Source organism: Fundulus heteroclitus, chromosome 9, assembly GCF_011125445.2.
Source record: "Fundulus heteroclitus isolate FHET01 chromosome 9, MU-UCD_Fhet_4.1, whole genome shotgun sequence".
In the NCBI taxonomy this organism is placed as follows: Eukaryota; Metazoa; Chordata; class Actinopteri; order Cyprinodontiformes; family Fundulidae; genus Fundulus; species Fundulus heteroclitus.
In genome coordinates this window covers 9,910,825-9,938,475 of record NC_046369.1, presented here as the reverse complement: position 1 = coordinate 9,938,475, position 27,651 = coordinate 9,910,825, and the positions used below count along the sequence as shown (strand labels likewise).

The 27,651-nt window shown below is 39.1% G+C and overlaps 2 protein-coding genes across 2 annotated transcripts in view; one reads left to right on the top strand and one right to left on the bottom strand.

Annotated features, from left to right (window-relative positions):
- The window catches only part of rab3ab (RAB3A, member RAS oncogene family, b), a 34,215-nt gene extending 18,004 nt beyond the window's left edge, over positions 1–16,211 (top strand). Inside the window, exons 2-5 of the mRNA XM_012880001.3 lie at positions 1,520–1,744; positions 10,198–10,316; positions 10,855–10,979; positions 11,657–16,211. Coding sequence (XP_012735455.2) covers positions 1,520–1,744; positions 10,198–10,316; positions 10,855–10,979; positions 11,657–11,847 — 660 coding nt within the window. The 3' untranslated portion in view covers positions 11,848–16,211. The remainder of the gene's footprint in view (positions 1–1,519; positions 1,745–10,197; positions 10,317–10,854; positions 10,980–11,656) is intronic.
- Positions 16,212–20,894: 4,683 nt separating this feature from the next.
- Positions 20,895–23,498, bottom strand: jund (JunD proto-oncogene, AP-1 transcription factor subunit). The gene has a single exon (XM_012880000.3). The coding sequence runs from the start codon at positions 23,147–23,149 to the stop codon at positions 22,316–22,318; it is 834 nt and encodes a 277-aa protein (XP_012735454.2). The 5' UTR covers positions 23,150–23,498; the 3' UTR covers positions 20,895–22,315.
- Positions 23,499–27,651: the final 4,153 nt, after the last annotated feature.

The window sequence follows — 27,651 nt, the reverse complement described above, 5'->3', positions numbered from 1 at the left end:
TCTCAAAAAACCTCTGAGTAAAACTCAAACATACTCTCCCCTAGCTGATTAAAAGTAATTAAGTAATTTTTAGTTGTCAATTATTTCATAGACAAAACCATAAAGTACTGTTAAGAAAATTGATAAAATAACTATTAAAATTAAGTGATGATAAAAAGACAATAAACATTCAACAAAAAGGCAGTTACAACAAGACCGTTTTTAACTGCATTTTAAGAGTCCTCATTGTTTGAGTAAAGTTTAAGACTTTGTCCTTTAAAAAGTCCAAATGAGAGCATAAATCTGGCTTTTATTTAATTTTCGGTGAATCAAGAAGGTAAAAAGGTTTTCTATCTTTGAACATGGCATCATTGTTCAGCAAAACAAGGAAGACCTTTTACAACAATCCACTGCAGAGGTTGGATGTAGTCCAACATGGTAATTTTAAATTCCTTAAAAGATCCTGAGTTAACTTGAATAAAAACATTCAAGTCTTAGACAGAGAGAAAATTGCTTGTGCAGAGCTCGAGGATGTAGTGGGTTGGTTGTGAAGACACAGGTAGATCCTAGACCTAAAATAAGGTTTGTATTGATGCTGTCTGCAGACCAATAAGCACTGGATGAGATTTGTGAAAGAAGACCCTTACAGCTTCACCTTCCACACCACAGCTGGCCTGTTTGGGCTTTGCAAGGAAGCACCAAGCATAGGGAATTAAAAGGGGAAAGAAAGTATTATTCTCTGACGAGAAAAGATTTAATTTGGACTGTCCTGCTGGCTTTAAACAATACATCTGAGTAATTCAGAATATAAAAAAAATACAAAGACCCATAACTTTTTCCCATGTCTTCAGGTTTTGATCAGGCGTGTTTTTCCATGTTAGAAGATTTGAGAGATTTGTAAATAACATTACACTGCAAAAACGGACCTAAAAGTAAGTAAAATGTTCTTAAAATGTGTGTTTTTATCCTAGATTTGAGCAAGTAAATAAGATTATCTGCCAATAGAATGAGTATTTTGACCCCTAAAAAAAGATAATTTGACATGCTGCACTTGAAGTAATATGATGGAGATGAATTGTTCCTATTTTAAGTGCAAAAATCTTATTCCATTGGCAGATAATCTTATTTATCCGCTCAAATCAAAGACAGATACACTCATTATAAGAACATTTTATTTATTTTTAGTTCCGTTTTGGAAGTGTATAAATAAACGCTAAACTATCATTGTGCTGAATGGCTCATGGGAATTTCAAACTGCTTCTTTTCTAACTTCCTGTTGCATCAAGCTGTGCTGCAGTGACACTTATAGCTTCACCTACACAATTGTTGATTAGGTTTGTTATTTTTTTTTAATAAAATAAAAACTTTTAATTTTAGGTGCTACTTGTTTTGATTTTTTTTCTTTTAATCCCTTGGATGTTGCAGCCCATTTAGAAACATTGCCCCTTAGATGCCATGGATCCTATCTTACATCATTGCAAACGTACTCCCTCAACCTCAGGTCATCAAGTTTTATTTTCTTTGTATTGATTTCCTCCAGATGGCCTCGGCAACAGCAACCTATGGACAGAAAGAGTCTTCGGACCAGAACTTTGACTACATGTTCAAGATCCTCATCATTGGCAACAGCAGTGTGGGGAAAACCTCCTTCTTGTTCCGCTACGCCGACGACTCGTTTACGCCGGCGTTCGTCAGCACGGTGGGGATTGACTTCAAGGTGAAGACCATCTACAGGAACGACAAGAGGATCAAACTACAGATCTGGGTAAGCCCAAGGCGTAATGGTAGAGATGTGTGTTTTCCATAAAAAATAGGGAATCAGTTAAACAATTATTTACGTTCTAAGCTAATATTTGATTAGAGCAAAGACTTTGCTTCCACACACTTTACAGAAATGTAGGGTCGTTCCTTCTGATAACTCTTGCGTGGGCTGTCTTACCCACACAAATCTTTTAGCTCTGCCTAAATATGTTTTATTTTATAGGACTGAGGTAAGGGCTTCCTGATGGCCACCCTAAAAGATTTACTTTGTTATCCATTAACCACGCTTAGATCTGTTGTCCATCTGCAGAAGAGTCGACTTCACGGCTGTGTAAACTTCCAAATGTGAAGAAATAGGAAAGTCTCTCTAAAATGATTTCCCCTTATTCTTAGCATATAGGAATCATTTTGGTCATTTTAACTGAACTAAAGGGAAAAATTTAGTCTGATACAATCTCACACAGTGAGAAAAAAATGGTTATGTGTCTTTTTATTTAAGTGTATGTGAACATCTGGTTTGTGACAATTGAAACCAGATGTCTGTGGCGGTGTTTGCAAAAGCTAATGTATGAATACATTTTGTTTGCTTCTTATATGATAAATTAGTTGACTGCATGTATATGTCCAGCAAACCTCTGTATAAACTGCTTCAGAAAGCCGGAATAAAAGGTTTGGTGCACACATGAGAGTGCGTGGATGAAAATACAAGCTAGACAGACAGCTGATCGTCATTGCCTCTTCTACTCTCATATGTGTTGATTTACGAAACAATATTTCATGTGAAATATTACCACATGTCAGACAGAGTAACATAATGTGAAGCAACGCCTTTGGGGCAGTTCGGTTATGCAAACCGTCCTCAGACTGCACCCAGCGTCTGCCTCCTCTGCAGCCCGTTCAACTCGGCTGGATGGGTAGAAAAGCAAAGGTTAGCCCAGAAATAATGAGAGGCCACAGCAAGCTACGGCGCCGTATCCTCGGGAGCAAACAGAAGGATGTTTTCTCTTGTATTTGGTTGCATCATACGTGTGTTGGTTGGAAAAGCTCAAGTGTAAACACAGTGGAGCCATTAAAGTGCAGCTTGCAGAGGAAACAGGTTCCCTGAGGTTAGCTGAGATGCATTAAACCGGTGTGTCTAGTTTGACAGAACGCTCTGCGGCGGTGAACAGAGGATTGTGAAGGTGCATTCCTGCTTTTGTCGGGCTGCCTCTGTTGTCAGCATTTACCAGGTCTTGCCAGAAGTAGGAAAGAAATAGTTTGCCAATCAGAGCACAAGAAAATGAGGAGTGAGTGCTTCTTCCTTCCCCCAATTACTGCACATATCCCTCATACGGTCACATGTGCAGACACGTCACCCCTCCACCTTAAGCAGGTTTGACAGAGTAAATATTGTAAAAGATAAACCTAAAGTCGCTATGATTATCTCTGTCTCTATGCAGTTACTGCAGTTTATGCAAATCTGATGTGTCATGTTAATTTTCCTTCATGTGCATAGTATCCCAGCTGTCTGTTTTAGTTTAGCATCTATTATTTTCTTAAACACATTTTCATAAGGCATCATAGCATTAGTATTAAGATGTAGGACCACAGATTTTTATTTGATTCTGCTAAATTGAAATTTGTCACTTTGAAAAAAATTCCAACCTTTAGCAAATGGACAGATGCCATGGTTACCCAAAAGGAAATACACAAATCTCTAAAATGTAAAGGATGTGTAGCTATTCTTTTCATTGTGATTGTATGCTGAATTGTTATTAAACTTCTTTTTAGCAAACCACCACTGCTAAAATCATTTGAAGGTTGAAATAAAGACCATCAACAAATTCCCCCTGGGATTATTAAAGTATGTCTGATTCGGATTCTGATTCATTATTGAAGAAGGTCTGGAATAAATTACATCACATTAATTCAGCTTATTGTAGTTTTATTGTATAGACTATAAAATAGTAAAGAACAAAATTAAACAGTACTTCTCTGAATCTACAGCAGTGTGAAGAATCTTGGACAGAAGACACAAATTAAATCTAAAAAAAACAAACAGATCATGAATATAAAATAAGTTCATTAATGTAAAGTACATCATCTTGACAGCAATTTAGCATTTTAACAGCTTGAGGCTGAAATCTACTAACCTGACTCTCGCCAGCTGTATGTCGCTCCGCCTCACATCACTCACATCCATCTGGGACATCTCCCATAGAGAGTGATTTCTCCAACCAATTTTATTGTCCAGCCAATCAGGACGCAGGGCTGGAGTTTCATAGATGTGACGTAGTGAAGAAGCGACCGTGACGTGAGACTGTTTTGATAGGAATGGCGGCTCGCATCGAGGAAGCAAGCGTTAACATTGATGCTGCTATTTCTTCCGTGTTGTCCAATCTACCTAATATTGTTTCATTAAAAGAACATCAGAGAACGGCTCTGAAGGCTTTTGTTGGTGGAAACGATGTTTTTGCCCTTCTCCCGACCGCATTTGGCAAGTTTTGTTTTCCGGGGCGCGTCCGCGTCCGCTGCGGAGGGGTTAGCGGTTAGCGCGAACCATGTTAGGAGGCCTTTAGTCCTCGACGCGGTCGATTCCGACCCGCGGCTCTTTGCCGCCTGTTTCCCCCCTCTTCCTGTCAGCTCACTGTCAATAAAACGGGTGCCACTAGAGCTTTCCTGCGTCGCTCTCACAGCGTCACGGGTTAGCTTTGGTGTGAGTGGTTGAAATAGCACGTCGATAAAAATGACAGACAGGCTTATACAATCATATGCAAGGATTTTTGATAAGGCCCAGCCTTCAAAAAGGCCATTCCTATGGAGATGTCCCAGATGGATGTGAGTGGAGCTAGGCGGATCGAAATACATCTGGCGAGCGTCAGGTTAGAAATCTACAGCATGAGCAAAAAGTGTCCAGATTTATTGAATACTTTCAATAAATACAAAAATTAAATGGCCATAAAAGCACATCCATCCATTGCCTACACCCATTTACCCATGCAGGTTCACATGGAGGTGTTTGTCCTTCTTCTCCAGAGACAATGAGGCTGGATGGAGTTGACAGGGAGATGGATGTAGTTAAATACAGGGCCGTACTGGAAGAGGACCTGATATAGAAGAAAACGCATCAGACTGGGGCGGAGGTTCACCTTTCAGCAGGACGACAGCCCGAAACACTGAACCAGAGCTACAGGGGAATGGTTTATATCTGAGAATATTGATGTGCTAGAATGTCAAAGTCAAGGAGACTCAATTGTGATGTGAAGCAAAGATGCGTGATGAAGTTTTCCGATTTTTCTGCTGTAAATAAATTCTGAAGCATGCAGAAATTTCCTTTGTGTCGGTCACAACTTTATGTTGGTTTTTCATGTAAGATCCCAGTAAAATACGTGCAAGTTTGTGGGTGCAAGGTGACTTAACATGAAAAAGATGAAGGGTTTGAATACTTTAGCCTGTCATTTTCATCAGGCTGCTTGTAACAAGGGCAAATGACAGCAGTCATTGTTTAAAGTTTTTTCTATAGTGCTTACATAAGTGTGACTCATGTCGCGTAATAACAGGCTTCACTCTTTCAAGATTAAAGTCTGAAGGACTTTATGAGAAACTAACTCATCTAACCAAGGTCTCTTCAAACCTCCATCTGTGACGGAGGGTTCATTTTGCTACCTCTTTTCATTTGTTCTTGTTTTATTTTGGGTTTAAATCTTTTATGCACATTGAGGGCTTTTTATCACATTTAGCACTAATTGGTCGACAGTGTGGCCTTTTATGTTTATTTCACTGAAATAAACCCATTTATTATTGTCTTGTGGATTCATTTGCTGTCCATTAAATACCCAACCTGATTATAAGCTACAGTGGTTTGCAAAAGTCTTCACCCCCTTGGCATTTCTCATGTTTTTCTTTTTTTTGTTTTTTGCCTCACAACCTTAAATTAAAACGGATAATTTTAGAGTTCATATCATTTCATTTACAGAACATGCCTACAACTTTAAAGATGTATTTTTTTTGTGAAGCAAACAACAAATAATACAACATAACATCATTCATAACTTTTCATGCCCCCTAAAGTCAGCGCTTTGTAGAACCATGTTTTTTGGATGTGTCCACATCTTGCCTCTGGGAATTTTGCCTATTCCTTGAGACTAAATCGCTCCAGCTCCTTTAAGTTGTCTAATCACAGATTCTCAATTGGATTGAGGTCTGAACTTTGACTAGGCCATTTCAACGTGTTTAGATGTTTCCTCTAACTCCAGTGCTGCTTTAGCAGTATGCTGTGGGTCGTTGTCCTGCTGGAAGGTGAACCTCCGTCCCAGTTTTGTAACAAGAATATCCCGGTATTTAGCACCGTCTGACGTTTCCCCGACTTGGACTAGTTTCTCAGTCCCCACTGCTGAAAAACATCACCACAGTGAAACATAGCGTTTCACTGTGGTGATGAAACATCAAATCTTAACTTTTCTAGGCTGAAAAGTCTGACGCCTGTCGCTTAGTGGTGCTACAGCCTCTGAGGCGTTGCAGGAAAGGTGTGTTTATACTGACGGATCACGTGACCCTTAGATTTCACTAATTGTGTGACTTTTAAAGCTAGTTGGTTGCACCAGAACTTTTTTGAAGGGCTTCATAGCAAAGGGAGCGATGCATATGCACATGCCAACTTTCAGTTTTTAATATTAATTTTTATGTTTCTCATTTAACTTCACCAACTTAAAGAGTTTTGTGCAGATCTACCAACTAAAATAAAATTGAAAAACATTTAAATTGTTGTTGGAATGTAATAAAGTAGCTAAAAAGCCAAGGGGGTGAATACCTTTTCAAGGTACTGCATGTAAAAACTGTATCGTACGTGATAGTAATGCAGTAATTTTACTTTTCAGTTTTGCGTTCTGCAATTCCGAAATGTTCTGCTGACAAGATGTGTTTATATAACACCACTCTGTGCTACCTACACTGACAACTTAGCTCTGGTACTAATGCTCTTATCCCTGCAGCCTGCAGCACTGTGAGTGGATCTAAATAGGGTGTTTTCACTGACGTCACTGGCCAACTTCCGGTCCGCCATATTGGGTGGCACACTTCCTTATCTCTAGTTGTCTTACACGTATTATCGTATCGCGAATGGATAAGTACGCCAGCACGCTAGAGCGACCAGATAAGGACGTATATCTGAGGAAATGTTCCGTGATCGACCATATGGACCCGTATGCCCTTCACGGTGCCTTGTTTAGCCGTAATCCAGATGATTGGCCAAATGTAGAGCACGGCGACATAGTGCATTACCTGGGGTTCAGTGAAAACCCTCTGCACACTCTTGAGGAAATGAGAGCTTACAAGGATCACAACCAGTTCACATCTGGTTATGTACATCAAGGAAATCGCCATCATACGTGGACGGGTGAGTTTTAATAAGATGGTAAAAATGTAAACAATCCGACGCAAATGTGTTGCAAATGTGTTGCCGCACCGCCCGCCGGCGGCGGGCGGTGCGCGAAGGCGCTTGGCTGCAAGGCCGATCGACGCCGCTCGCGGCTTTAATTATTTATGCAGAACAATGACCAGTGCAAAATTAAGTTGTATTTACCGTATTGGCGCCGGTAGGAGCTGCAGATCATAAAGCCAGCAAACAGTGGGAACACAGCAACTCGTTCAAAGGTAAGCTGCGATCAGACGGGCTCTGGCACATGCTAGTTTAGTAGCTGCTAACCGCCAGTGCTAACAACCACTCGCGCATGTAATGTACTTTTAACTTGCTGCTATGTGTTTCAAACGTTTAGAACACACTCTCATTGACATCGGGATACTGTGGAAAGTTATGTTCGGTCTTACAGCCGCGATCCAAGCGAGCCGACGATCTCTTTATCTCTGTAACTCGTTCAAAGGTAAGCTGCGCTCAGCCGGGCTCTGGCTCATGCTAACCGTTAGCGCTAACAACCACTCACGCATGTAATGTACTTTTAACTAGCTGCTATGTGTTTCAAAGGTTTAGAACACACTCTCATTGACATCGGGATACTGTGGAAAGTTATGTTCGGTCTTACAGCCGCGATCCAAGCGAGCCGACGACTCTTTGTTATCGCTAACAGTTGTTCTCCGTGGTTGCGCCTCCAGGCAGGAAAGCGGTGGAAAATTAATCTGTTTCTATGTTTTTCCCATGGCGATCATGTGTTGCGCTGTTACAGCCCACAATACAGCAACGGTTTACCATGGTTGAAATCAAGTTAAGGTGAAATTAATCAAATTAAATCACGGCTGAGAGAGGGAGTACAGTACGCGGTAGTAATAGGCAGTAGAGGCGGCGGAGGCAGTCAACACGACAGCCGCGGAAAGTAATAAGTCATAACGCCCAAGCCCTATTATTAATATATTCTTCTTACATGTTTTAAATACTTAACAGTTAATTACCTGTGACAAAGTGAGCACCGCAGACTCTGGCGTATTCCAGCTTAACACCGTCCAAATCGGACCTGGATATCCGTGTCAGCCATAGGTGACGGCGTTGTTCAGACAGCTGTTTTTTTTTTTCACACTGATTCACTATTACGGCTGGTAGGCGATATAAAGCGTTGATCTCCACCTCCACGGGCCGTGTAACCAACCATTAAACACGTTTTCCCCATTGTTCACTTCCAATACTGCCTAGGCGTCATACAATGCAGGTCAACGGTGCGAAACGACTGCCACCCAATATGGCGGACGCGCTGAGTAGTCACGTGAGCGTGACGTCAGCTGAAAACCCCCTATTGCAGTTACAGGACAAAAAAAAGCCCCGCTGTGTATTTACACCATAAAGGTCAGAGACTATCTTTTAAACACATCTTGGTGTGGTTAGTGACACGAATGTGTTTTGCATTGCAGCTTTAACGTTTTTTTTTTTACTTTTTTATTCCTACAGCTTCTCATTTCCTTGACATTTTCTTTTAACTTAATTCAAAACATGTAAGCCCAACGCCTTTTATCAGCAGATACATCAAATTTAGATAAACTAAATCAAGTTTTCTTTTATAGTTACATTCCTGTGGAGAATAACTTAAAGTGTTTTAAGGGTAGGTAACAGACTTTTATCTTGTGACACTGTGCTCCATCGTGCTGGAAAACACACCAATCACCACCAAACTATATCTGTACAGTTGGAAAAAGTTGCTCTTGGAGGACAATTTTACCCAATCGATATTCCTGGTGGTAATTTTGAATTGTAAGTTATCTCACTCTCTTGAATCAAAAGCAATTGGATTGGATCAGAATGCTTTGCAAATGGCACTACACAGGATTTATGGTAGCGCTCATTTGCTTTTCCACATCACCTAAAGGAATCAGAAGGAGGATTCCTTAAAGAAGATAATTTCTATTTTATGCTGCATTTCTGCCTGTTTAAACAAAAGAGACCCATTTATTACCCTTTGGGTCTGAAGGCAGATGTTCAAATGTTTTTGTCGAATTGAGTTTGTGAATGCTTCAGGTGAGCAAGCTCTGCACTGGTGGTAAGAGAATTCTGGGGTTCTCGGAAGGAGAACATTATGATCTTTGCTGAAAACATTTAGGTATCCTTTAGCCTTGCTCAACCGACAAAAACCTTTCCATTTTAATTTCTTGATTAGCAAATTGATTTCACTGATGTTCTGTCATCTGAGGCCAATTTGATGGCTACACACTTTTCATTACATACAACATAATACAGGAAGGAGAATGGACTCCTTTATATAGACATCAGTCTGCTAATTAGATTCATAGACAAATTTCAGCTGCATTACTTCACAGCTTCACTTCTTAATCAGGTTATCTGGAAACTATAAGACTCTGACTTAGCGTTTAAGTGTTTGTATTTTGTAATAAAGAGGTATTTATCTTGTTAACCAGAAAGACTAAATACTTATTTGGGATTTTGAGTGTGGCAACCATAAAGGCAGTCACTAAGAGATGGCTTGAGCCAGACAGCCCATCCATCAAAGACTGGTGTGATATTATTTACAATATTTTTGTTATGGAAAGAATTCTCCATGAGGTGACAGAAAACACATTTCAAAGAAAATGTGTTATTATGGAAAACATATATTTCTCAAAGGTGCCCTTCCTTTACCCAATTTTTGATCTGCTTTTCATTTACTTTTACTTTTACCATTTACTTTTATTTATTTATTTTTTTCCTGAATTTTGTATTGTTTACTCATATATAACTTATAATATTTTGACAACTACTCCCCTCCATTTCTCTCTCAGGTTTTGAAAACAAAGATCACATGAGGTTCTGTGTTCGAAGATATGTTCTATTTTGTATTATAAATCAATCACTGCAATACTGTCTTTTTTTTTTTGCATATGGAGTTTGCTTTTGTCTTTATTGTATGTGATCTTTAATAAAGAGAATTTAAAAACAGGTCTTTATCTTATTGTCTGATTGTATTCTTTGTTAAGTTGACGTTGGATAAATCTTCCCAGTGGTCTGATAAATGAGTTGTACTTTTTTTTTATTTTTGTTTTCAGGACACGGCGGGTCAGGAGCGTTACCGCACCATCACCACGGCTTACTACCGAGGAGCCATGGGCTTCATCCTGATGTACGACATCACAAACGAAGAGTCCTTCAACGCTGTCCAGGACTGGTAAGATTTTTTTTTTTTTTTTTTGACTCCGGGGACATTTTTTTCTTAATTTTGTGCTTGCATGATAAAAGTGTTAAATGACTCTTACTTGTGAAAGGGAGGTGTGTGTGGATGATGAATGAAACGTTGTTAGGAGAATCTGGGAATAGATGAGACGTGGCTGTAAACAGAACAATGGCGGGTAATGCCAGGCAATCAGCGCCTTGTTATCCTTTTTAATCTCTTTCTGGATCAAATGAATTGGCTAGGCAGTTATTTCTCTTAAAACTTGTAGTTAAAGCCACAAAAAAGGATTTCCCTTCAGGATGAGATATTATTTATTTCATGAGTTAGATCTGGTGCTTGGAAAAAAACATATATTAAAAAGAAAAAGAAAATTGCTCCATCTCATTCATTAAATCCTGCATGTGTGGTGACAGGTTTGTTTTCCCCTTAGCTCTTTAATTGTTGCCCGGTGCAGCTTTTCACAGTGAGACAAATCATTTCCACCTTGCAGCCTTTTGAGTTTCCACTGTAAGATGGCTGTGCTTGTTCCCAGGTCGACTCAGATTAAGACATACTCGTGGGACAACGCCCAGGTGCTGCTGGTGGGAAACAAATGTGACATGGAGGATGAGAGGGTGGTGAGTGCAGATAGAGGCCGGCAGCTCTCAGAACACCTCGGTGAGTTTGAACTCCTCGTACCGCACACGCTGCCTTGGTTTTTAGTTTTAAACATCCAGATAAATGAAATCATTTTTCGGCTTTAAAGATACATTTGCACCTTTATTGGATAAACAGGTTTGAATTTAATAATGTTTGTCTCTGATCCACCAATATATACAACCATACACTTTCTCTAGCTATCAACAAATTTCTGTTTTAACTTTGGCTAGATATTTGACCACTTTTCTTATCATATTTGCTAGAGTTCCTTCGGTTTTGTCATTTTTTGGACCCAGCTTCCAAGGATAATATCTGACCTTTAACAGGACTGAGATCTGGGCCTTTTTTTAACAGCTGAATGTTTCCCTGCTTTCATGATTTCAAAGCCGGTTATGATGTTTGTTGGGGGTCAGTGTTCTGAAAGAACATCCTACTGTGTCAACGTTGCACACATCTGACCCCTGACTTCAGATGAAAAGAAATCAATCACAGAAATCAAGGACAACCCAGAGGCTAAAGCTCATTATAGATTTAAAGATACTGGTACACCAGATCCACTGTCTGCAGCGAGAATTACAATATATATATATACAATATATATACTATATATATATATATATATATTCTAACCTTTTCATTAAACAGTTTCCGTCCGACCAAGCACAACTTTGTGAGAATCTCTGTTTCTTCTCCAGGTTTTGAGTTCTTTGAGGCGAGCGCGAAGGACAACATCAACGTGAAGCAGACCTTTGAGCGCCTTGTCGATATCATCTGTGAAAAGATGTCTGAGAGCCTGGATGCCGGCGATCCCGCCGTGACGGGGGCCAAACAGGGGCCCCAGCTGACAGAGCAGCCTGCCCCTCCCCACCAGGACTGTGCATGTTAAAGCTGACTCGTTTCCCACGCCCCTTTCCCCTGCTGTGTTTCCCCCCCTGTACTTCTTTAGCCGGACCCCAGGTCCTTGGATCCTTACTTCAGCATCCTGTTCACTCCTCTTTCTGCTTCTTTGTTGTTTGGCTGATGACCACGAGAGAAGGGCTGGAAAAGAGTCAGAAATGCTGCGAGCAGGTGGGGTTCCCCACGTTTTAATTGCGTTTCTGTTGAGTTTCTCCGCAAACAGGAGACTTAAAGGTGTCTTCATGAGTGCAGGTGTTGATCGGATGCCAAAGTAAAACCAGTAAAACCAGAGCATCTCTGACTCTTTGCAGCCTTGGCTCCCCCTGGTTTCCCTGATCTTCGTTATGGTTTTACAAGAAGGATTTGACGGCAAGCATCCTCAGAGTGCCATTTAAATCCTTCCAAAGTTTACAGTTCTTTGTTTCATGTCTTGAAGAGATGAAAGCCTTGGGTTTGGTCCACTGTGGAGTTATGCAGGTGTTACGACCCAATACAATTGATGTATAACATTTCAGATCCGTCATATATCATTCATTTTGTATTCTTACCTATTTAAACTTGAAAACTGCAGGAATTAGCAATCATGAGCTTTTCCACGGCTCCCCTGAGCATCTTTCATCACCCTTTTTTACACCTTTGTTCCTTCTGGAAATTTTACTTTGTATTTTCTGGCCTTGTTCTTTTCATAACTTAAACCACAGAGAAAGAGAGAGTTAAAAAATAGACAAGGTGAATATGAGAGGGGGGGAAAAAACTATTTAAATGAATAGAAATTTTTTATTTTAATTATATTTATTTCAGATGTACATATAAATGTTGTGCAATATATACATATACATATAATATCTACAGGTATGCACTTCTGGAGAAACATTTTAAAAAGTATGATGTACTGCAAGAATAGTGTTGGAAAAAAAAGGTGTTTTGTTGTAGGATTTGTTTGTTTGCTCCTCAGGGAGTTACTGTTTCCCTGCTTTTGGCTCCTTTTAGGAGTGATGCAATTTTGAAACTTTTATTTCAGACCAGAGAGTCAGGATTGCAAATTGCATACCTAGATTCCTATGTCACTATAATTCTTTTACAAAAAACCCGATTGAAATCAAGATATTAAAATCATCGCAAGCAGACAGGGCTTGAAAGCACCCGGCAGAGTTTGATGGTGGGACGTTCAGGATAAATCAGCTATAACCATAATGTCGCACTAATCCTGGAGTAAGACCGTTATGCTGTTTTAGAGCTGGATTTTAACCTTAATAAAGTGACACTAAAAGTTTTTAAAGATAATTTCCGAGACACAAGGTTGTCTGGTTTGTCGCTGAGATTGTAAGCGTTATGACTGTTTGTCATTTTATTGATAACTGTGTAGAAAAAAACAAACTCACTTTCCAAACAGCTTTGTGCTTTCTGAACCATGGGGAGATGGATTTTAAGGAGAAAATTAACATTGTTGCTCATTTTATGTTATTCTGCTTTCATATCGGAGGAAACAGAAGGAGAGAATTGTGTTGACTGACTTTGTTGTTGTCACAGGATATGTGTTTGTAACATTTGTGCTATTTATTTGGTATTAGTCCTAGACAGGTGGGACACTACAGCATGCTCCTTCTGCGATGACGTTGCTAAAGTTACCAACTTTGTATTTTCTCTTCAGAGAAATCAAACCTAAATAAATCAAATTAGGAATTTAATTTGTATTTTTTTTTCTTTTTTTTTTGATGTTTATAAACTAAAAACAAAAGAGTTGCTTGGCATCCCCTGGTAAAGATGTAGAAAAAGGCATTAGAGTATCATTTTGGGGTTTTGGATTGTTTTTTTATAGTTACAGCAGACATGAACATGTTCAAGTGAAGCGCTTTTTCCTTTCGGTAATTCTCTGATATACATTATAAATATGAACACACATCTGCCTTAACTACACTGTATGTTCACTTGTCTTTCCTGTTTTGAATATTGGCTAAGTGAAACAGGCCTATGTGTTCTATCATATTTATATTAAACATGCAGCAAAATGAGATTTAATTATCTGATTTTGTAAAGCTCTGACCTCTTGGTACCATTTCAGGTGATTCTTTTAATTAACACTAGTTTCAGCATAAACTGAAACATTTACTGTCCCAACAACCAAATGTTTCAGGTAAAATATAGCTAAATGTTTCTCAAAACCGCTAAAAATATTCAGAGCAATCAAGTCATGGAGTTTATGAGACTGGGGTATTCATAACTAAAATCCAAATCGGATTAATTAAAACACATCTCCTACCTACAGGGAAGATTATAAAGTTTTTCTTTTTGTTTTATTTTGCCGACATCAAAATGCTGACGATCGCCAAATGACAAAATATATTTTTTTTATAGTATCTAATTTTAAAGTGTGCAACTTAGTAACTGAGAGGGAAAATACCAAATTTTATGTTCTAGATTGAAAAATAATATGTTTCCCCCATTTAATATAATATAGGATCTTGACTTCCTCGATCATTCCCTGGACTTTTGCAAAGATCTAGAAAGAGCAAATGAGTATCGTATTCCTTTTTAATCTGCTTAATTGGTGCTCGTTATGCTTCAGTTCACATCTACAGGTGTTTTCAATATATGAAAATATAGAAAAGGCCACTTTCTGTTGTGAAGGTTTATTAACCTTTTATATCAGGAGCAGTCTGTTTTAATAGTTTTTCAGAACCAAAACAAAACAGTCTTTAGCATCTTGTAAAAGCATTTAGCATGATCGTTGTGGCTAACATTACCAACAGCAGTAACTGTGTGTAGTTCCTGTAGAGTCCACATTTACTAATGCTGCATGTTCCATGACAAACAGAATTGGACTCAATAAAAGGGTAAAATAGAGTAACCTTGTTATAATACGTTCAGCTTCCTTTTAACTGCTTATTTTCAACTCTGTGTTTATAAGTAACAGCCTGAATTATAGCCAACATGCCTAAGTACCGAACATAATTTCCTCTTGCTAATGCTAACACCTCGGTTATACTGAAAACAGTTGACTTAATCGTCTCCCTTCAGTAACAACTTCAACACTGAAGAGTGTTGTCAGCACGATCTTTTTGTGCTTATATGGTGCTTTTATCGATCAGCAAATACGTTGGGTTTTGTGTTTACGAGGCCGATCACTTAAACTGACCATCACTAGTCGATTTGTCGGTACAAATCTAATTCATACACCCAGTGAAAAAGGAAGTCATGGATTCTTTACAAAATACTCTTGAGTCTGCGTAAATTGTAGATGCTTCAGTTACTTGTGTTTTAAAGTAATTGGGAGGGAGTAGTGTCATTAACTGGGTAAAAAACAGTTACACATCTTTACCAGGGGTGTCAATAATTGTGAAAGAGGTTGAACTCAACAAGTCTGGGCAGGAATCAAACCCGTAGCAAGAGGGACCAGTCAGAACCTTCATTGGTTTTCTGTCTCACATTAGAAAACCTCGGCTTAAACTAAATCAATGCACACATTTAACGACTCGTTTTTGCTGTTGCTCACATCTGCAGGAGGCTTGATCGACTGCAGTAACTCAAGGGGCTGAAAGGGATACTTTTCCCATTTCAGCATCTGTACAGAAACTCTATCAGAGCAGCACTGCTGGACTCTCACAGGGTGTAAATGTTTGTCTGTTTTTTTTTTTTAGTTTCAGCTGGTTAAATGTTGCAAAGGATAAAAAAGGTGGAGGCAGAGCAGGCAGCTTGAACATGCTGGTCTAAAAAACTCTACTATTCGAAAAGTCAACACAGTGACGCTTTTATGGGCGCGCCCTTCCTCAGAAAGTATTTACACACTCGATTAACTACAAGCCAAGACCGGTTTTCTGGTATTTTCTTCATTTGATTATGGATCTGTAGAAGCGGCTTACTGTTTTTGGCCCGTAAAGCCGGACAAAGAGTGACAGACGAGTTTTATGGGTTTAGAAATGCAATAAAACAAGTTTTGGCAGGAAAAAAAAACACCTAAGATGAGGTTGTCAATGAACTGAGATTGCAAAAAAAAACAACAACTTTGAAAACTGAAAAAAATCTATAGTACTAAAATAGACTTGATAATGTCAGTGTTTTTGTTTCATTTTAAGAGCATCTGAAATAACAGCTAAAGTTCCAGAAAATGGATTCAATGCATTTTTTTCCCTGTGAATATTTTTACTTCTTACTGGTTGTGACTGTTTTGAGTAAAATCCAAACTGATAAAACTGTTCTCCTTTCTAATACGTCTTCCTCTCCATATAAACCGTCACCTGTAAATACTGTACCTTTCAGTCATGCGCGTGGATTGTGTCGTGTCGACTCAGGCTTGCATACAAAAACAAAGGAGTTAAAAAAGCAAAAGCCCTGAATCCCCCCCCCCCCCCCCCCCCCCCCCAAAAAAAGAGCCATGTTGTACTGTATCTGCATCCATTTCTAGGCCTACTTGTGAATGAACGTGTCACTCGGCTATGAAGCAACACAAACACTGCAGCCTAAAACACAAAAAAAACAAACGCCGTCAAGCTTGGTAGAAGTTGCCGACTGTAGATCTTCTACTAGCACGCAGGAACGTGGATGTTTTTCTTTTTTTTTTTGGTCTCGTATCACTGCCTCCTCAGATCCCTTCAGTTTGGGCCGTTAAAGTGAGAGAATATGCTGTGGGTGTTTTTATCTGTACTTTGTGGTAAAACAATAAAAATAAATGATTTAAAAAAAAAAAAAAGAAACACTGTCTTGCTGATTTTGCATATGAACGAACCAACATTGACGCTTTAACCGTTGCTTCTGTAAAAGACCGTTTGGTGGATTTTTACCCAAGAAGCTGCTTAAAACACATAAATTAAACATTTCTTGATGATTTACTATGATTTTGATCTATACCTGTAAAGAAAAAACAAATGTTATGTATTCTGTGGCATTTACACTGCAAAAACGGATCTAAAAATAAGTAAAATGTTTATAAAGTTAGTGTATTTGTCCTTGATTTGAGCTGGTAAATAAGATTATCTGCCAATGGAATGAGTATTTTGACCCCTAAAATAAGATAATTAGACATCCTGCACTTGAAATAAGATGATGAAGATGGATTGTTCCTATTTTAAGAGCAAAAATCTTATTCCATTGGCAAATCCTCTTATGTACCCGTTCAAATGAAGGAAAAATACACTAATTTCAAGAACATTTTACTTATTTTTTTGTTCCGTTTTTGCAGTTTAGTGATTAAACATCAATGTTTGAAAGCAGATATTGTGCCTCATAGAAGTATTTACATTCCTTAAACTTGGTTGTGAATTTGTCACGTTACAACCACCAGGGGTGTGCAAAGTGCGGCCCCGGGGCCCATTTGTGTCCCTCGAAGTGATTTTGTGCGGCCCCTGTCTGGAAATTTAAGAATGGTGGAAATTTTACCGACTATCACAGGCAGTTGAGTTGTAGCGAGCATTTCTGAAGAAAGAATGGCCCCATTTCATTTTCCTGTTGCTCAGAATACATCGTGAAAATTGACCCAATTTTTATTTTTTTTTAGAAAAGATTAGCTTCTTTGAATAAGGCGACAGTGAGTATATTTCAGATCTGACATAAATTACAACCCCATTTTTAATAACAAACACAGACCAATATGTTTCTTTTATTAAAATCTTCCTTGTTTAGTTAATGCCGTGCATGTAAAAGTTAAAAAACAAACAAGAAATTAAAAACCTGAATTAATTCACGTTTTGCATTTTTATTTTAAAATCAGGTTTTTGAGCCTGGGAGCACTATACACTTTACAATTGTGGCCAACACGGCAAAAACTTTGGACACCACAAACTGCGTTACCTCGTTATTAGAGTTTAATGCATTAGACAGACAGACAGACAGACAGACAGACAGACAGACATATAGATATCTTTATTGTCATTTTGTACGCACAAAGTACGTACAGAACGAAATTTTGTTTGCATACAGCTTGAAGAAAAATCCCTCTAGAAATCACTCTAAAAATCACAGTTGATTGCACTATTTTTCAGGATAAAGATGCAGCAGCGATTTATGCAAGCAATTGAAATGAAAAACAATGTAACAATGTAAATAATGCATGGGAAATAGACAGTGTGCTACACTATCACACATTGAAATTTTAAGGAAGAATCACATTTAGAAAGTTATGTAAGTCAAGTTTTAAACCTTGCACCAGTTCTACACGGGACACAGCAAACATGTAGAAGTAGATGCTCATGTCACAGAAGTCCAGTATTTAACTTTATTTATGTCAGAAAGGTCGACACAGCATGCATCTCCAAACACATCATCCTTACTGTGAAACATGTTGGTGGCAGCGTCGTGATGTGGGGATGCTTTTATTCAGCAGAGACGGGGAAATTGTTCAGAGAAGATAGGAAGATGGATGGAGCTAAATACACAGCAATGCTGGAGGAAATCCTGCAAGAGGCTGCATATTTCCTTTTAGCCGAGGAGGACCCAGAGCTACAATGGGATGGTTTAGTTTAAAGCGCACGTCAAAGCCTAGACCTGAATCCAATGCTGTGGCAGAATATAAAAAGAGATGTTTGCTAATGGGCAAAGATTTCAGTCTCTATCTGTGCAAAGTTAATAAAGAGATCCAATAAAACACCGGCAGCTTTGGTCGCAACGGATAGTGGCACACAACATTTAAAAAAACATGGAGCATCCCCCCAGATCCCAATTATTTTCCTTTTTTTGTTGGTCAGTCGCATTAAATCCCAGTGAAATGAAATGCGTCTTGGGGCTGTCATATAACCAAATGTGAAAAGGTTCAATGCGTATAAATTTTAGATGCAACAAATTTTCAAATGTCAAATATAAATAGCGCTCTTATCTACCCGTTTCAAATGTTAGGAACATTTCCTAACTGAATGGATGGTCCATATTCTAATTATTGTTATTATTATTATATTAAATATTATTATTAATACTAAATTAAGCATTAAAAAACAACAGGACTGACATTTAAAATGAACATCTGGCTTCACAGTAAGAAGAGCAACATTTCTAAACAATAAACGCTAAATGTTGTATTACGTTGTTAATTGTGTTCAGTTAGTCTACTTTCTAATTAAAGAGGAAATTGCAACAAGCATAAATTCACTACCTTAATGAGTAACAAAGAAAACACTGTTAGACACAACAAGAAATAAAATAAAGGCACAAAAAATCCTTTTATGCCACTCTGAACATTATCAACACTAACGTGCTGAAAGTTATTAAACTGATTAACTGTTCAAACAACTAGGCCTCGCTCACAGACATAGGGGTCCTACAGCTTCCATAGTCTGAAACCTTGGAAAATGGAAAAGTCAAACAGAAATCCCTCAACATCCAAGATTTGGAGCAGAAATTGTCATGTTTAGAGAAAACCATGATAGCCACTCATGCACTGTGCCGCCGCTTCAGTCATTGGTTGGATTTACTTCAACAGAGTTCAATTATAAGCATCCTGGCAGAGAACAACATTCATCAATAGAAGTTACATGTTGACTGCCGCCTACTTTGGAGGGAATTAAATAACCTTTAACATGATGTTTCACTACTGAAGCAGAGTTTCCATGTGTTTTCTGCTTTCTTTTTAATTTTTGTAGAGCAACACCAATTTGCAACAAATGTTATCTGAAGATGCTTTAATTATATATATCTAATTTATACACAGAAATACACCACAAATTCCTTCCAATCGTATAGTTCAGGGGTCTGCAACCTGTGGCTCTGGAGCTGCAAGTGGCTTTTTGGACCTTTCACAGTGGCTCTTAACTTTTGGCAACAAGTTATATTTTTACTATGGTATTTAATGTAATAATGATAACAAATGCAGGTTTTAGCAGTTTTTTTCTCGGAATAATTGCTTTTAATTTTCACAACAGAGTTATGCTAAAAGTGCCAGTAATATTTAATTTTAAATCAATATTTTTTCATGATGTTAGAAACTATTATTTGTTTTACATAATTATCCACAAATATCAACATCCCATCCATCCTCTTTTTTTAAACCTCAAAATAGACATTAAAGGGTGTTTATTTAACGATGACAACAGATTTCCTACAGCAGATCTTTATCAAAAATTCTAACTTGTCTTTTTTCAAAAGGCCAGGCAACATTTGCGGCTCTGAATGAGTTTAATTCAAGTGGACTGTAGGCAAAATGGCTCTTTAGACTGTAAAGGTTGCAGGCCCGTGGTATAGATGAAATTTAAATATAATCTATAATCCAAATTGGTGAAAATAGAAAATGTTAACGTGATATAAAAAAAGAGGGTCTCCGTGGAAGTGTGTGTTTTTGATGCTTTACTTCCAACATCACTTGATCCTTGATCCAAAATAAGCTCAATATAAAGTTATTAAATCATCTTTGGGGCATGTGTGGAAATATGTGTGAAATATCAATTTAACAGAGCACTAGAAATTAGTTTAAGCTGAACAGCAGGATGAAGATTTATTTTTCATAGTACTTTGTTAAAAATTTATTCTTATGAGTTGTCTCCTAATTCTCATTTAATCAAATTAATACTGCTGTTTTGTGCTTGTGTAATTTCCACATTCTACCACCAGAGGGCGAAATACTCCTGTGTGAAAATGAGGTGCAGGCTGCAGTCCAGGGAGGGGAAATCAACGAGGACTTCACTAATTCAGGTTTTATTAAAGAAGCAGCCATCATCTGAACTGTGGGTGTTCAGGAAGAACAGTTTCCACATATTAGGATTTAATGAGCTTGTGCTTTAAAAATAATGGTTTGAGGCCTAGATAAATCTGTTTTACATGCCGACGCACCGATCAGGCTTTCTCTTGCCGATACCAATATCCACTTATCTTTGATATGTGTTTTTTTATGTGTTATCAAATTACGATAACACATAGAAGTGTCATAGGTTCTTTGGTAGAGGTGGTAGTTTTATGAATCAGTGCTTTTTCCGATTTTCTTTTATTAACATCAAATAAGAAAAGCATCCAGTATGTATCGTTCAGTGATTTATTGGTGCATCTGTAGCAGCAGCAGCTACAAAGTGTCTGATTTACAAGCGACTCAGTCGACGCCGATGAATAAAAATGACCAAAAACACGGAGCCAAACGTTTATTGCTGAGCAGCATTTAATTCAAAACACGACAGCGTCAAGCCAAAACTAACCGTAGGCGACAGGTGATAGCAACAGTCTGTGCAACAGTGAGGTTACGGCTTTTCACATCTTTAAACCAGAACACACAGCGGAGGTGGGACACGCCCAAGTAAAAAAAATAAAAATAAAAAATAAAAACGGACAAAATACACACGTGAAAAGGCAGATGAGACAAACGCATAGAAACTTGCGCCCCGCTATAACACACAGCCGAGGGCAACATTCCAGTTTGTCCATTACATGCAGATTTTTCCCTTTACAGAAATACAGAGTAAATAAGGTTATATACTGAGATTATCTCATACCAACTGCAAGTATTTATTTATTTCTTCTTTTTTTTTTTTACTTACGACCACCTCCTTTATGATGAGGGTAAATGTGCATATTCACGTAGAAATATCAGTTTGGTCCAGCTCTGAGACTGAATACAGCCAGTAAACACTTTTAAGAACCAAAACAACAACAAAAAAAACAAAAAAAGATAAATCGTCCAAAAAAAAAAAAAAGGTGCCTCTTTCTCTCATTAGCGAACACAAATACGAGGTAGAACGGGGTTACAAATTAGGCTGGGAACTCTTAAACCGATTAGCAACTTAAAAAATCCTATAGGTAGGGAAATGCAGGTAAAGAAACAGCTCTATGGATGACCTTTAACCCCTTCTTCTGGTTGATATCTACGTTAAAGCCTCGGGGTTTGTTTTGTTGACTTGTCTTCCACCACGTATGCTGACATTAGCGATCGGAGCCCTGCAGAGGAATTTGATTCAGGCGCCCACTTCCTGTTACAGAAACACTAAGCGCTCCCATGCACATTTGGTTAAATCAGGGCAAAGTTTAACTGGCTGCGCTTAAAAGACACCACCGACGTTTTATTTTATTTTTATTTTTGCAAACAGTGACTCTGTGCAACCACTTCAGACACAAACCGTAGAAAAAGCTTAACCTGGTAGCATCAAGTAGTGAATACGTTAACGTACATTTCTTTGTATATTTACAACAACATTACATAAATTTATTTTTTTTGCCAGTTCTTTCGAGTTTAAAAGTTCATTTTCTAAAAACGGACCATTTGAAGTCTTTCAAATGCATTTAAAAGCGTTGACAACCCCCCAATAAACAAACTCACAAATTTAAGACCGAGGTTAAGTGTGAGAATTTAAGTGTTCTTTGAGGAGGAGGGTGGGTGGAGGGGGGCTCTATGGTTTTAGGGCCCTTAACAGCTGCTAGGTTCGCTTATGGCTTGGGCCGGCTCTGTGGAGAGCGGTCCTCCGGCAAAGAGCGGGACGCATCTGGGCTACAAACAGAAGAACCGACACCAATAAAGTCTGTGGAGCTTGTCAGCAGGTCCCCCCCCCCTCCCTGCATCAGTGCACCTGGACCTCGTGGGGTAACATCTGGCAGCCGCTGCTGACGTGGGTGAGCACCTTCTGCTTGAGCTGGGCCACCTGCTCTCTCAGCAGGCTGGCGGTGGACGCCAGGTCGGTGTTCTGGGTCTTCAGCGTCTTCACCTTGTCCTCCAGCCGGGAGATGCGCTCCAGCTTGCGCTTCCTGCACTTGGAGGCGGCGATGCGGTTCCGGAGCCTCTTCCTCTCGGCTTTGATGCGCTCCTGCGAGTCCATGTCCACGGGCGACAGCGGCGGGCTCTCCCCGAAGCTCTGCACGTCCGGCACCGTCTGAGGCTCCTCCTTCGGCGGCGGCGGCGGCGGCTGAACCCGGGAGAGCTCCGGCTGCAGCGGGGCTGCCCCCAGGTGGTGCGTGGGAGGCGGCGGGAAGGGAACCGTGTCCGTGGAGTAGTTGACGGTGGTTCCCAGGGGCCCGTTGCCGTAGCTGTTCAGGTTCGTGTACACCGGCAGGTCCGGCTGCACGGCGGCCGGGGTGAGGTTCGAGCCCAGGTCCAGGCTGCCGTTGGTCTGGGCGGCGCCGTTCAGCTGGTTCTGCTTGTGCAGGTCCTCCAGCGCCTTCACGAAGCCCTCGGCGAACTCCTGCTCGTCCGTCACCGTCTTCGGGTAGAGGAACTGGGAGCTGGTGGGCGTCGTGGTGACCAGCCCGTTGGACTGGATGATGAGCCTCTCCAGCTCGGGGGACGCCAGCTTCAGCAGACCCAGATCCGGGGAGCTGAGGAGGCTCTCGGCGTCGCGGAGGTGCGGTTTGAGGTCCGCGTCGTCCACCAGGGTCAGACTGATATCCTTCTTCATCATTATTTTCCGAGTGTTCGCCGATAAACGTTGGTCTGCTCGACGCTCCTTCAGAGCGGCGTCCTGCCCATAACCTCGCAGAAGCGAACCTGCGGGGTGGTGGTGGTGGGGGGGGGAATAAACGTCTGTTTGATCCTCGCTGAGCCCGGAGCTGCCGTCAGATCGATCAACCGGAGCAGAATGTTCGCGGCGCGCTCCGCCTCGAGCGTTTTTACACAGTTACGTTCCATTATGTCACGTCACGGCACGCGCATTGGGCAGAAATTACGTTCTCCCACAACCTTATTTGACTACAGGACCACGGAGAGAGAGAAAAAAAAAAGGTTGGAGGTCTCACTCTGCTTAGAATTTCAGAAACAGAGAACATCTGGCGGATTTTCCAGGTGTTGTTTATATGTTGTTGTTTTTTTCAACTCTTTGAATAGATGTTGTGATAATACAGTGTAGGTATACATTAGTATACACCTTGTTTAATTTGGTATTATTTTTAAATTAATATTTGCATTAGAATCAAAATAGGCAATGTCGTGTTTTGGTAAAAACTCAGACATTCAAGTAGGGCTGGACGATAATTCAATAACAATATATATCGACAGACGTATATCGATGATAGAAAAAAGGGTCAGCAAAAAGTTCAATAGAATAATACTTTTCCTTCCTTTTACATTCTAGCCATGTAGGTTAATACTACATCCTCCCAACCAATAACAAAGCAGACCCAGGAACCGAGCTCTGTCCCCTTCAAAGAGTTCAGAGAGCATGCGTTCTTTTTTCTTTTTTAAAAACTGCCAGTTTTGGTAAAAAGTTGATTGACTAAAAGTTTGACTTTGACTTTGAATTCAGTGTTCTTTATCTAAAAATAAGTTACTAAGCAACAGCATAAAATGGCCAGGGCTACACTTAATTTGAATTTGTTGATAATAATCGATATCGATCAATATGATTTCTATTTTATCAATATGCTTTTTTTTTTCTATATCGTCCAGCCCTACATCCAAGTAGTGTTATCTCTAAAAGTTAGATTTTTACTTCATTCTAAGAGCACACGTTTACTGTTTACAATCTGTAAATTATCATACTGTCTTGATATTAAATCATGTCCGTTTGGATTACCAAAAACAATTATGTTTGCTGAATACCAGAGTGCTCATCTCTGACCTATACATAATTTGTGTGCAGAGCTAAAAAGATGTGTTTGAGCAATGGTCTAAAAACTAGACTCGCTATACTAGTTTTGTCCCGAGGAATTGGCTAAAATTCCAGCAACTATTGTGAGAAGCTTGAGTAAGGATACCCAAAAGGTTTTATCTATGTGTGTATGCACATAAATCTGAATTTTAAGCTAATTAAAACTGAAAGACTTTTGTCTCATTAGGTGTCTGTGTCTTTATTCAGTGCAAACTACAAACTGTTGTTATTTGTTCTATCTGAACTGGTGTCTATGGTTCTTTCCTTTGTTTTTTGCAACATACATACATACATACATACAGACATACATACACATTGTAATCTGTGTTGAATTTATAATCCTTCACTTTAGTTTTAAATGTATTTAGAATGTTTATACTTTTTATATAACATAAATATTGTTTTTGTGAGCTGCTGTAATTAATTAAATAAAGTATCTAATGTATTGTCATTGCTGAACCCACACATGTTCTCCCTGTGCATGTGTGGGTTCTCTCCGGGTACTCCGGCTTCCTCCCACAGTCCAAAAACATGACTGTTAGGTTAATTGACCTCTCTAAATTCTCCTTAGGTGTGAGTGTGTGCGAGAATAGTTGTTAGTTCTGTTTGTCTCTGTGTTGACCTACGATAGACTGGCGACCTGTCCAGGGTGTAATCCGCCTCTCGGCCATTGGCAGCTGGAGATAGGCACCAGCAACCCCTTCGTGACCCCACAAGGAAAATGGAAACAGATGGATGAAATATCTGACATAATATTCATAAAATGTTGCCTTCTTAAGGTAGTCATTGTTTGTTGCCCAGAGCACAGCCTCACTTTGTTTCATAATTAAATTCTCACATAAAGATTAACACTTTAAAGAAAAAAAATCCTTTCAGTTTCAGTCCATGGCATGATATCAAATGTCATATACCCAGATTATGTTCCAATCACAAAAAGAACGCAGAACCCAAAGGGAAGCTCTGTCTGCATTTCTGAATTTTAGCCTTCTGGGGTAAAGGGTATAAATAATAATTCAATGATGTTATTCCAGGGAAATTAGGATTTTATTTTTATTTAATTATGTTTGCAGTAATACGCCGGTTAGAGTGCAGTATTGGTTTATGTGACCATAATTTACTTATGAAAGTTGTTTATATTCTACAGTATAGTTTAAACATAACATACATATTTATGTATTCTTGCAATGAACCTTTTTTTTTTTTTTTTTTTTGCAAAAACATAAATCCCTAATTCAAACTAAATAATTCAGTTCTGATGCTATTGTTTCTTGGCTGATGAAACACACTTTGAGTAAATTAATATAAAAATTTCAAGAGAAGCCTTGTATCGAGCTGTCATCTAAATTACCTTTTTTTCAACACTTTACTGAATAAAATCCTTTTCAACCTTTAACTACTGAACTGTTGTTTTTATCCTTGTATCCCAAACATAGCAATTATAGCAACAGCTGCACACTATGTTTCCCCTTTTGCAGTTTCAACATTTGACGTTTTGCTTTTAGATAATCTGAAGTCCCGTTGCTCTGGAAATGTAGCATACGGTCTAGAAGGGTCTCTTGCGCAGAGTTACGCATCTGTTTGTTATAGACGATCTTTGATAAATGCCTGTTGCCATGGAAAAGAGGAATAAGGTACACAGTGAGCAGGTTTACTGCGGTTTGATGCTGTCAGGGAAATTAACAGCCTGACGCCTTGATTTCAAAACAAATAAAATGTAAAAAAAAAAAAAAAAAGTTTGTTATTTCTAAAATATGACGTACATTCATAGGCCAAAAAATATATATAAATATATGATGCTAACGTTCAAAAGCAATGTTAAATCAGTTTTTCAAATCTAGGAAAGTATTATAATAATAATAACAACAGTTAAGTTAACTTAGATTATGAATGTTCATAAGTGCCTTAAATGCACATTCTGATAGAAAATGATAAATTTTTGAACATATAGATGTGTTCTTAATGCTTAGATATGTAACGTGTGTATGTTACACAACAGAAGACTGTGCTGAATGTGATCAGCTGAAAATTGTAACACATCTATGTGGTCAGATTTCACTCAGACAAGACTGCTCACTTCTCCTTTAAAGGCCGGTGAAGACATTTTGTTTCTAGACGTCAGCATTCGGGGAAGCTGAAGTGGAATTGGTTTGGTTTCAACATTTCCTTTGGTCAGTGAACAGCAGTACCGTTTTGGTTTTTGGGTATGATGATCTGGCCTTAGAGCAAACAGATCATCTCCCTTTGTGTTTTTCCTCTTGAGAATTTCCAGGTTTTCGTTTCGCAGTTATATAATTTCACTTTCTAGCTTAGAACCAAAAATAAAATCCGGTTTTAATTTCAGTATTCCACAGCATGGGTGAGCTTTAAACTCTCTGTAATAAACTTCATTTCAAACTATCTAGACCTTGGTAAATACCATGCTTTTGCCACCATATTTACCACATAAGCAATATTAATTCCAAAGTGATGGAATAAAGGCCCTTGTTTTCCTCTCTAAAGTTCAGCTTGCGTAGAGATGCACCGCGCAGGTCTGTGCGTCACAGGTAGGCACCATCCATTGCTGCAAAGCCTTGTGCGGGTGGATCACATGGTACACCCTGTGATGTCATATCACTGGCGGAAATGGAGGAGGCTGTGTGTGTGTATGTGTGTGTGTGTGTGTGTGTGTGTGTGTCTGGGGAAGGGGGAGAGGAGGGGTAAACAACAGGGGAGAGATATTTTGGTCTAAAAGCTGTTTTTCAGAGTAGAGTGGGGGTGCTGGGGCTGCAGGCGGTAGCTGGGAAACGATGTTCTACTATCTATGTCACACACACCGCACCATCTCTCACTGTTTCCTCCTTTGATAATAATAGGCCTACAGAATACAAACGAAATGTGAAAAAAAAAGAGAAAAACGTGACCTTTTACGCTGACAAAACCATTGCTTGTCCTGCAGATATTGTTTTGTGAATAATAATAATAATGGAATTAACAACCGCCAATGTTAGAAAAGCTTTCAATACATTTATTATAGAAAAAAATTATGTTCATGTGTCTCCCAAAAGTATTCATGCCCTTTTCCACATTTAGTCACGTCACAACTTCAACCTTCTGTGTATTTTATTGGGATTTTATGTGATAGACCAGCAAAAAGCCATGTGCAATTAGGAACTGGAAAAACCTTATGCTTAATTTTCAAACGTTATTACTAATACAAATGAAAATGAAAGGTGTGGTGTGCATTTGTATTCAACCACTATTCTATAGTTTGAATAAATACAATTTGCTGCAATTACAGCTGCAAGGCACGCTTTTAGGTCATGTCTCTACCAGCTTTG

Excerpts from the sequence above, each read along its gene's own strand:
- jund (XM_012880000.3), bottom strand. The coding sequence starts at position 23,149 with ATGATGAAGAAGGATATCAGTCTGACCCTGGTGGACGACGCGGACCTC.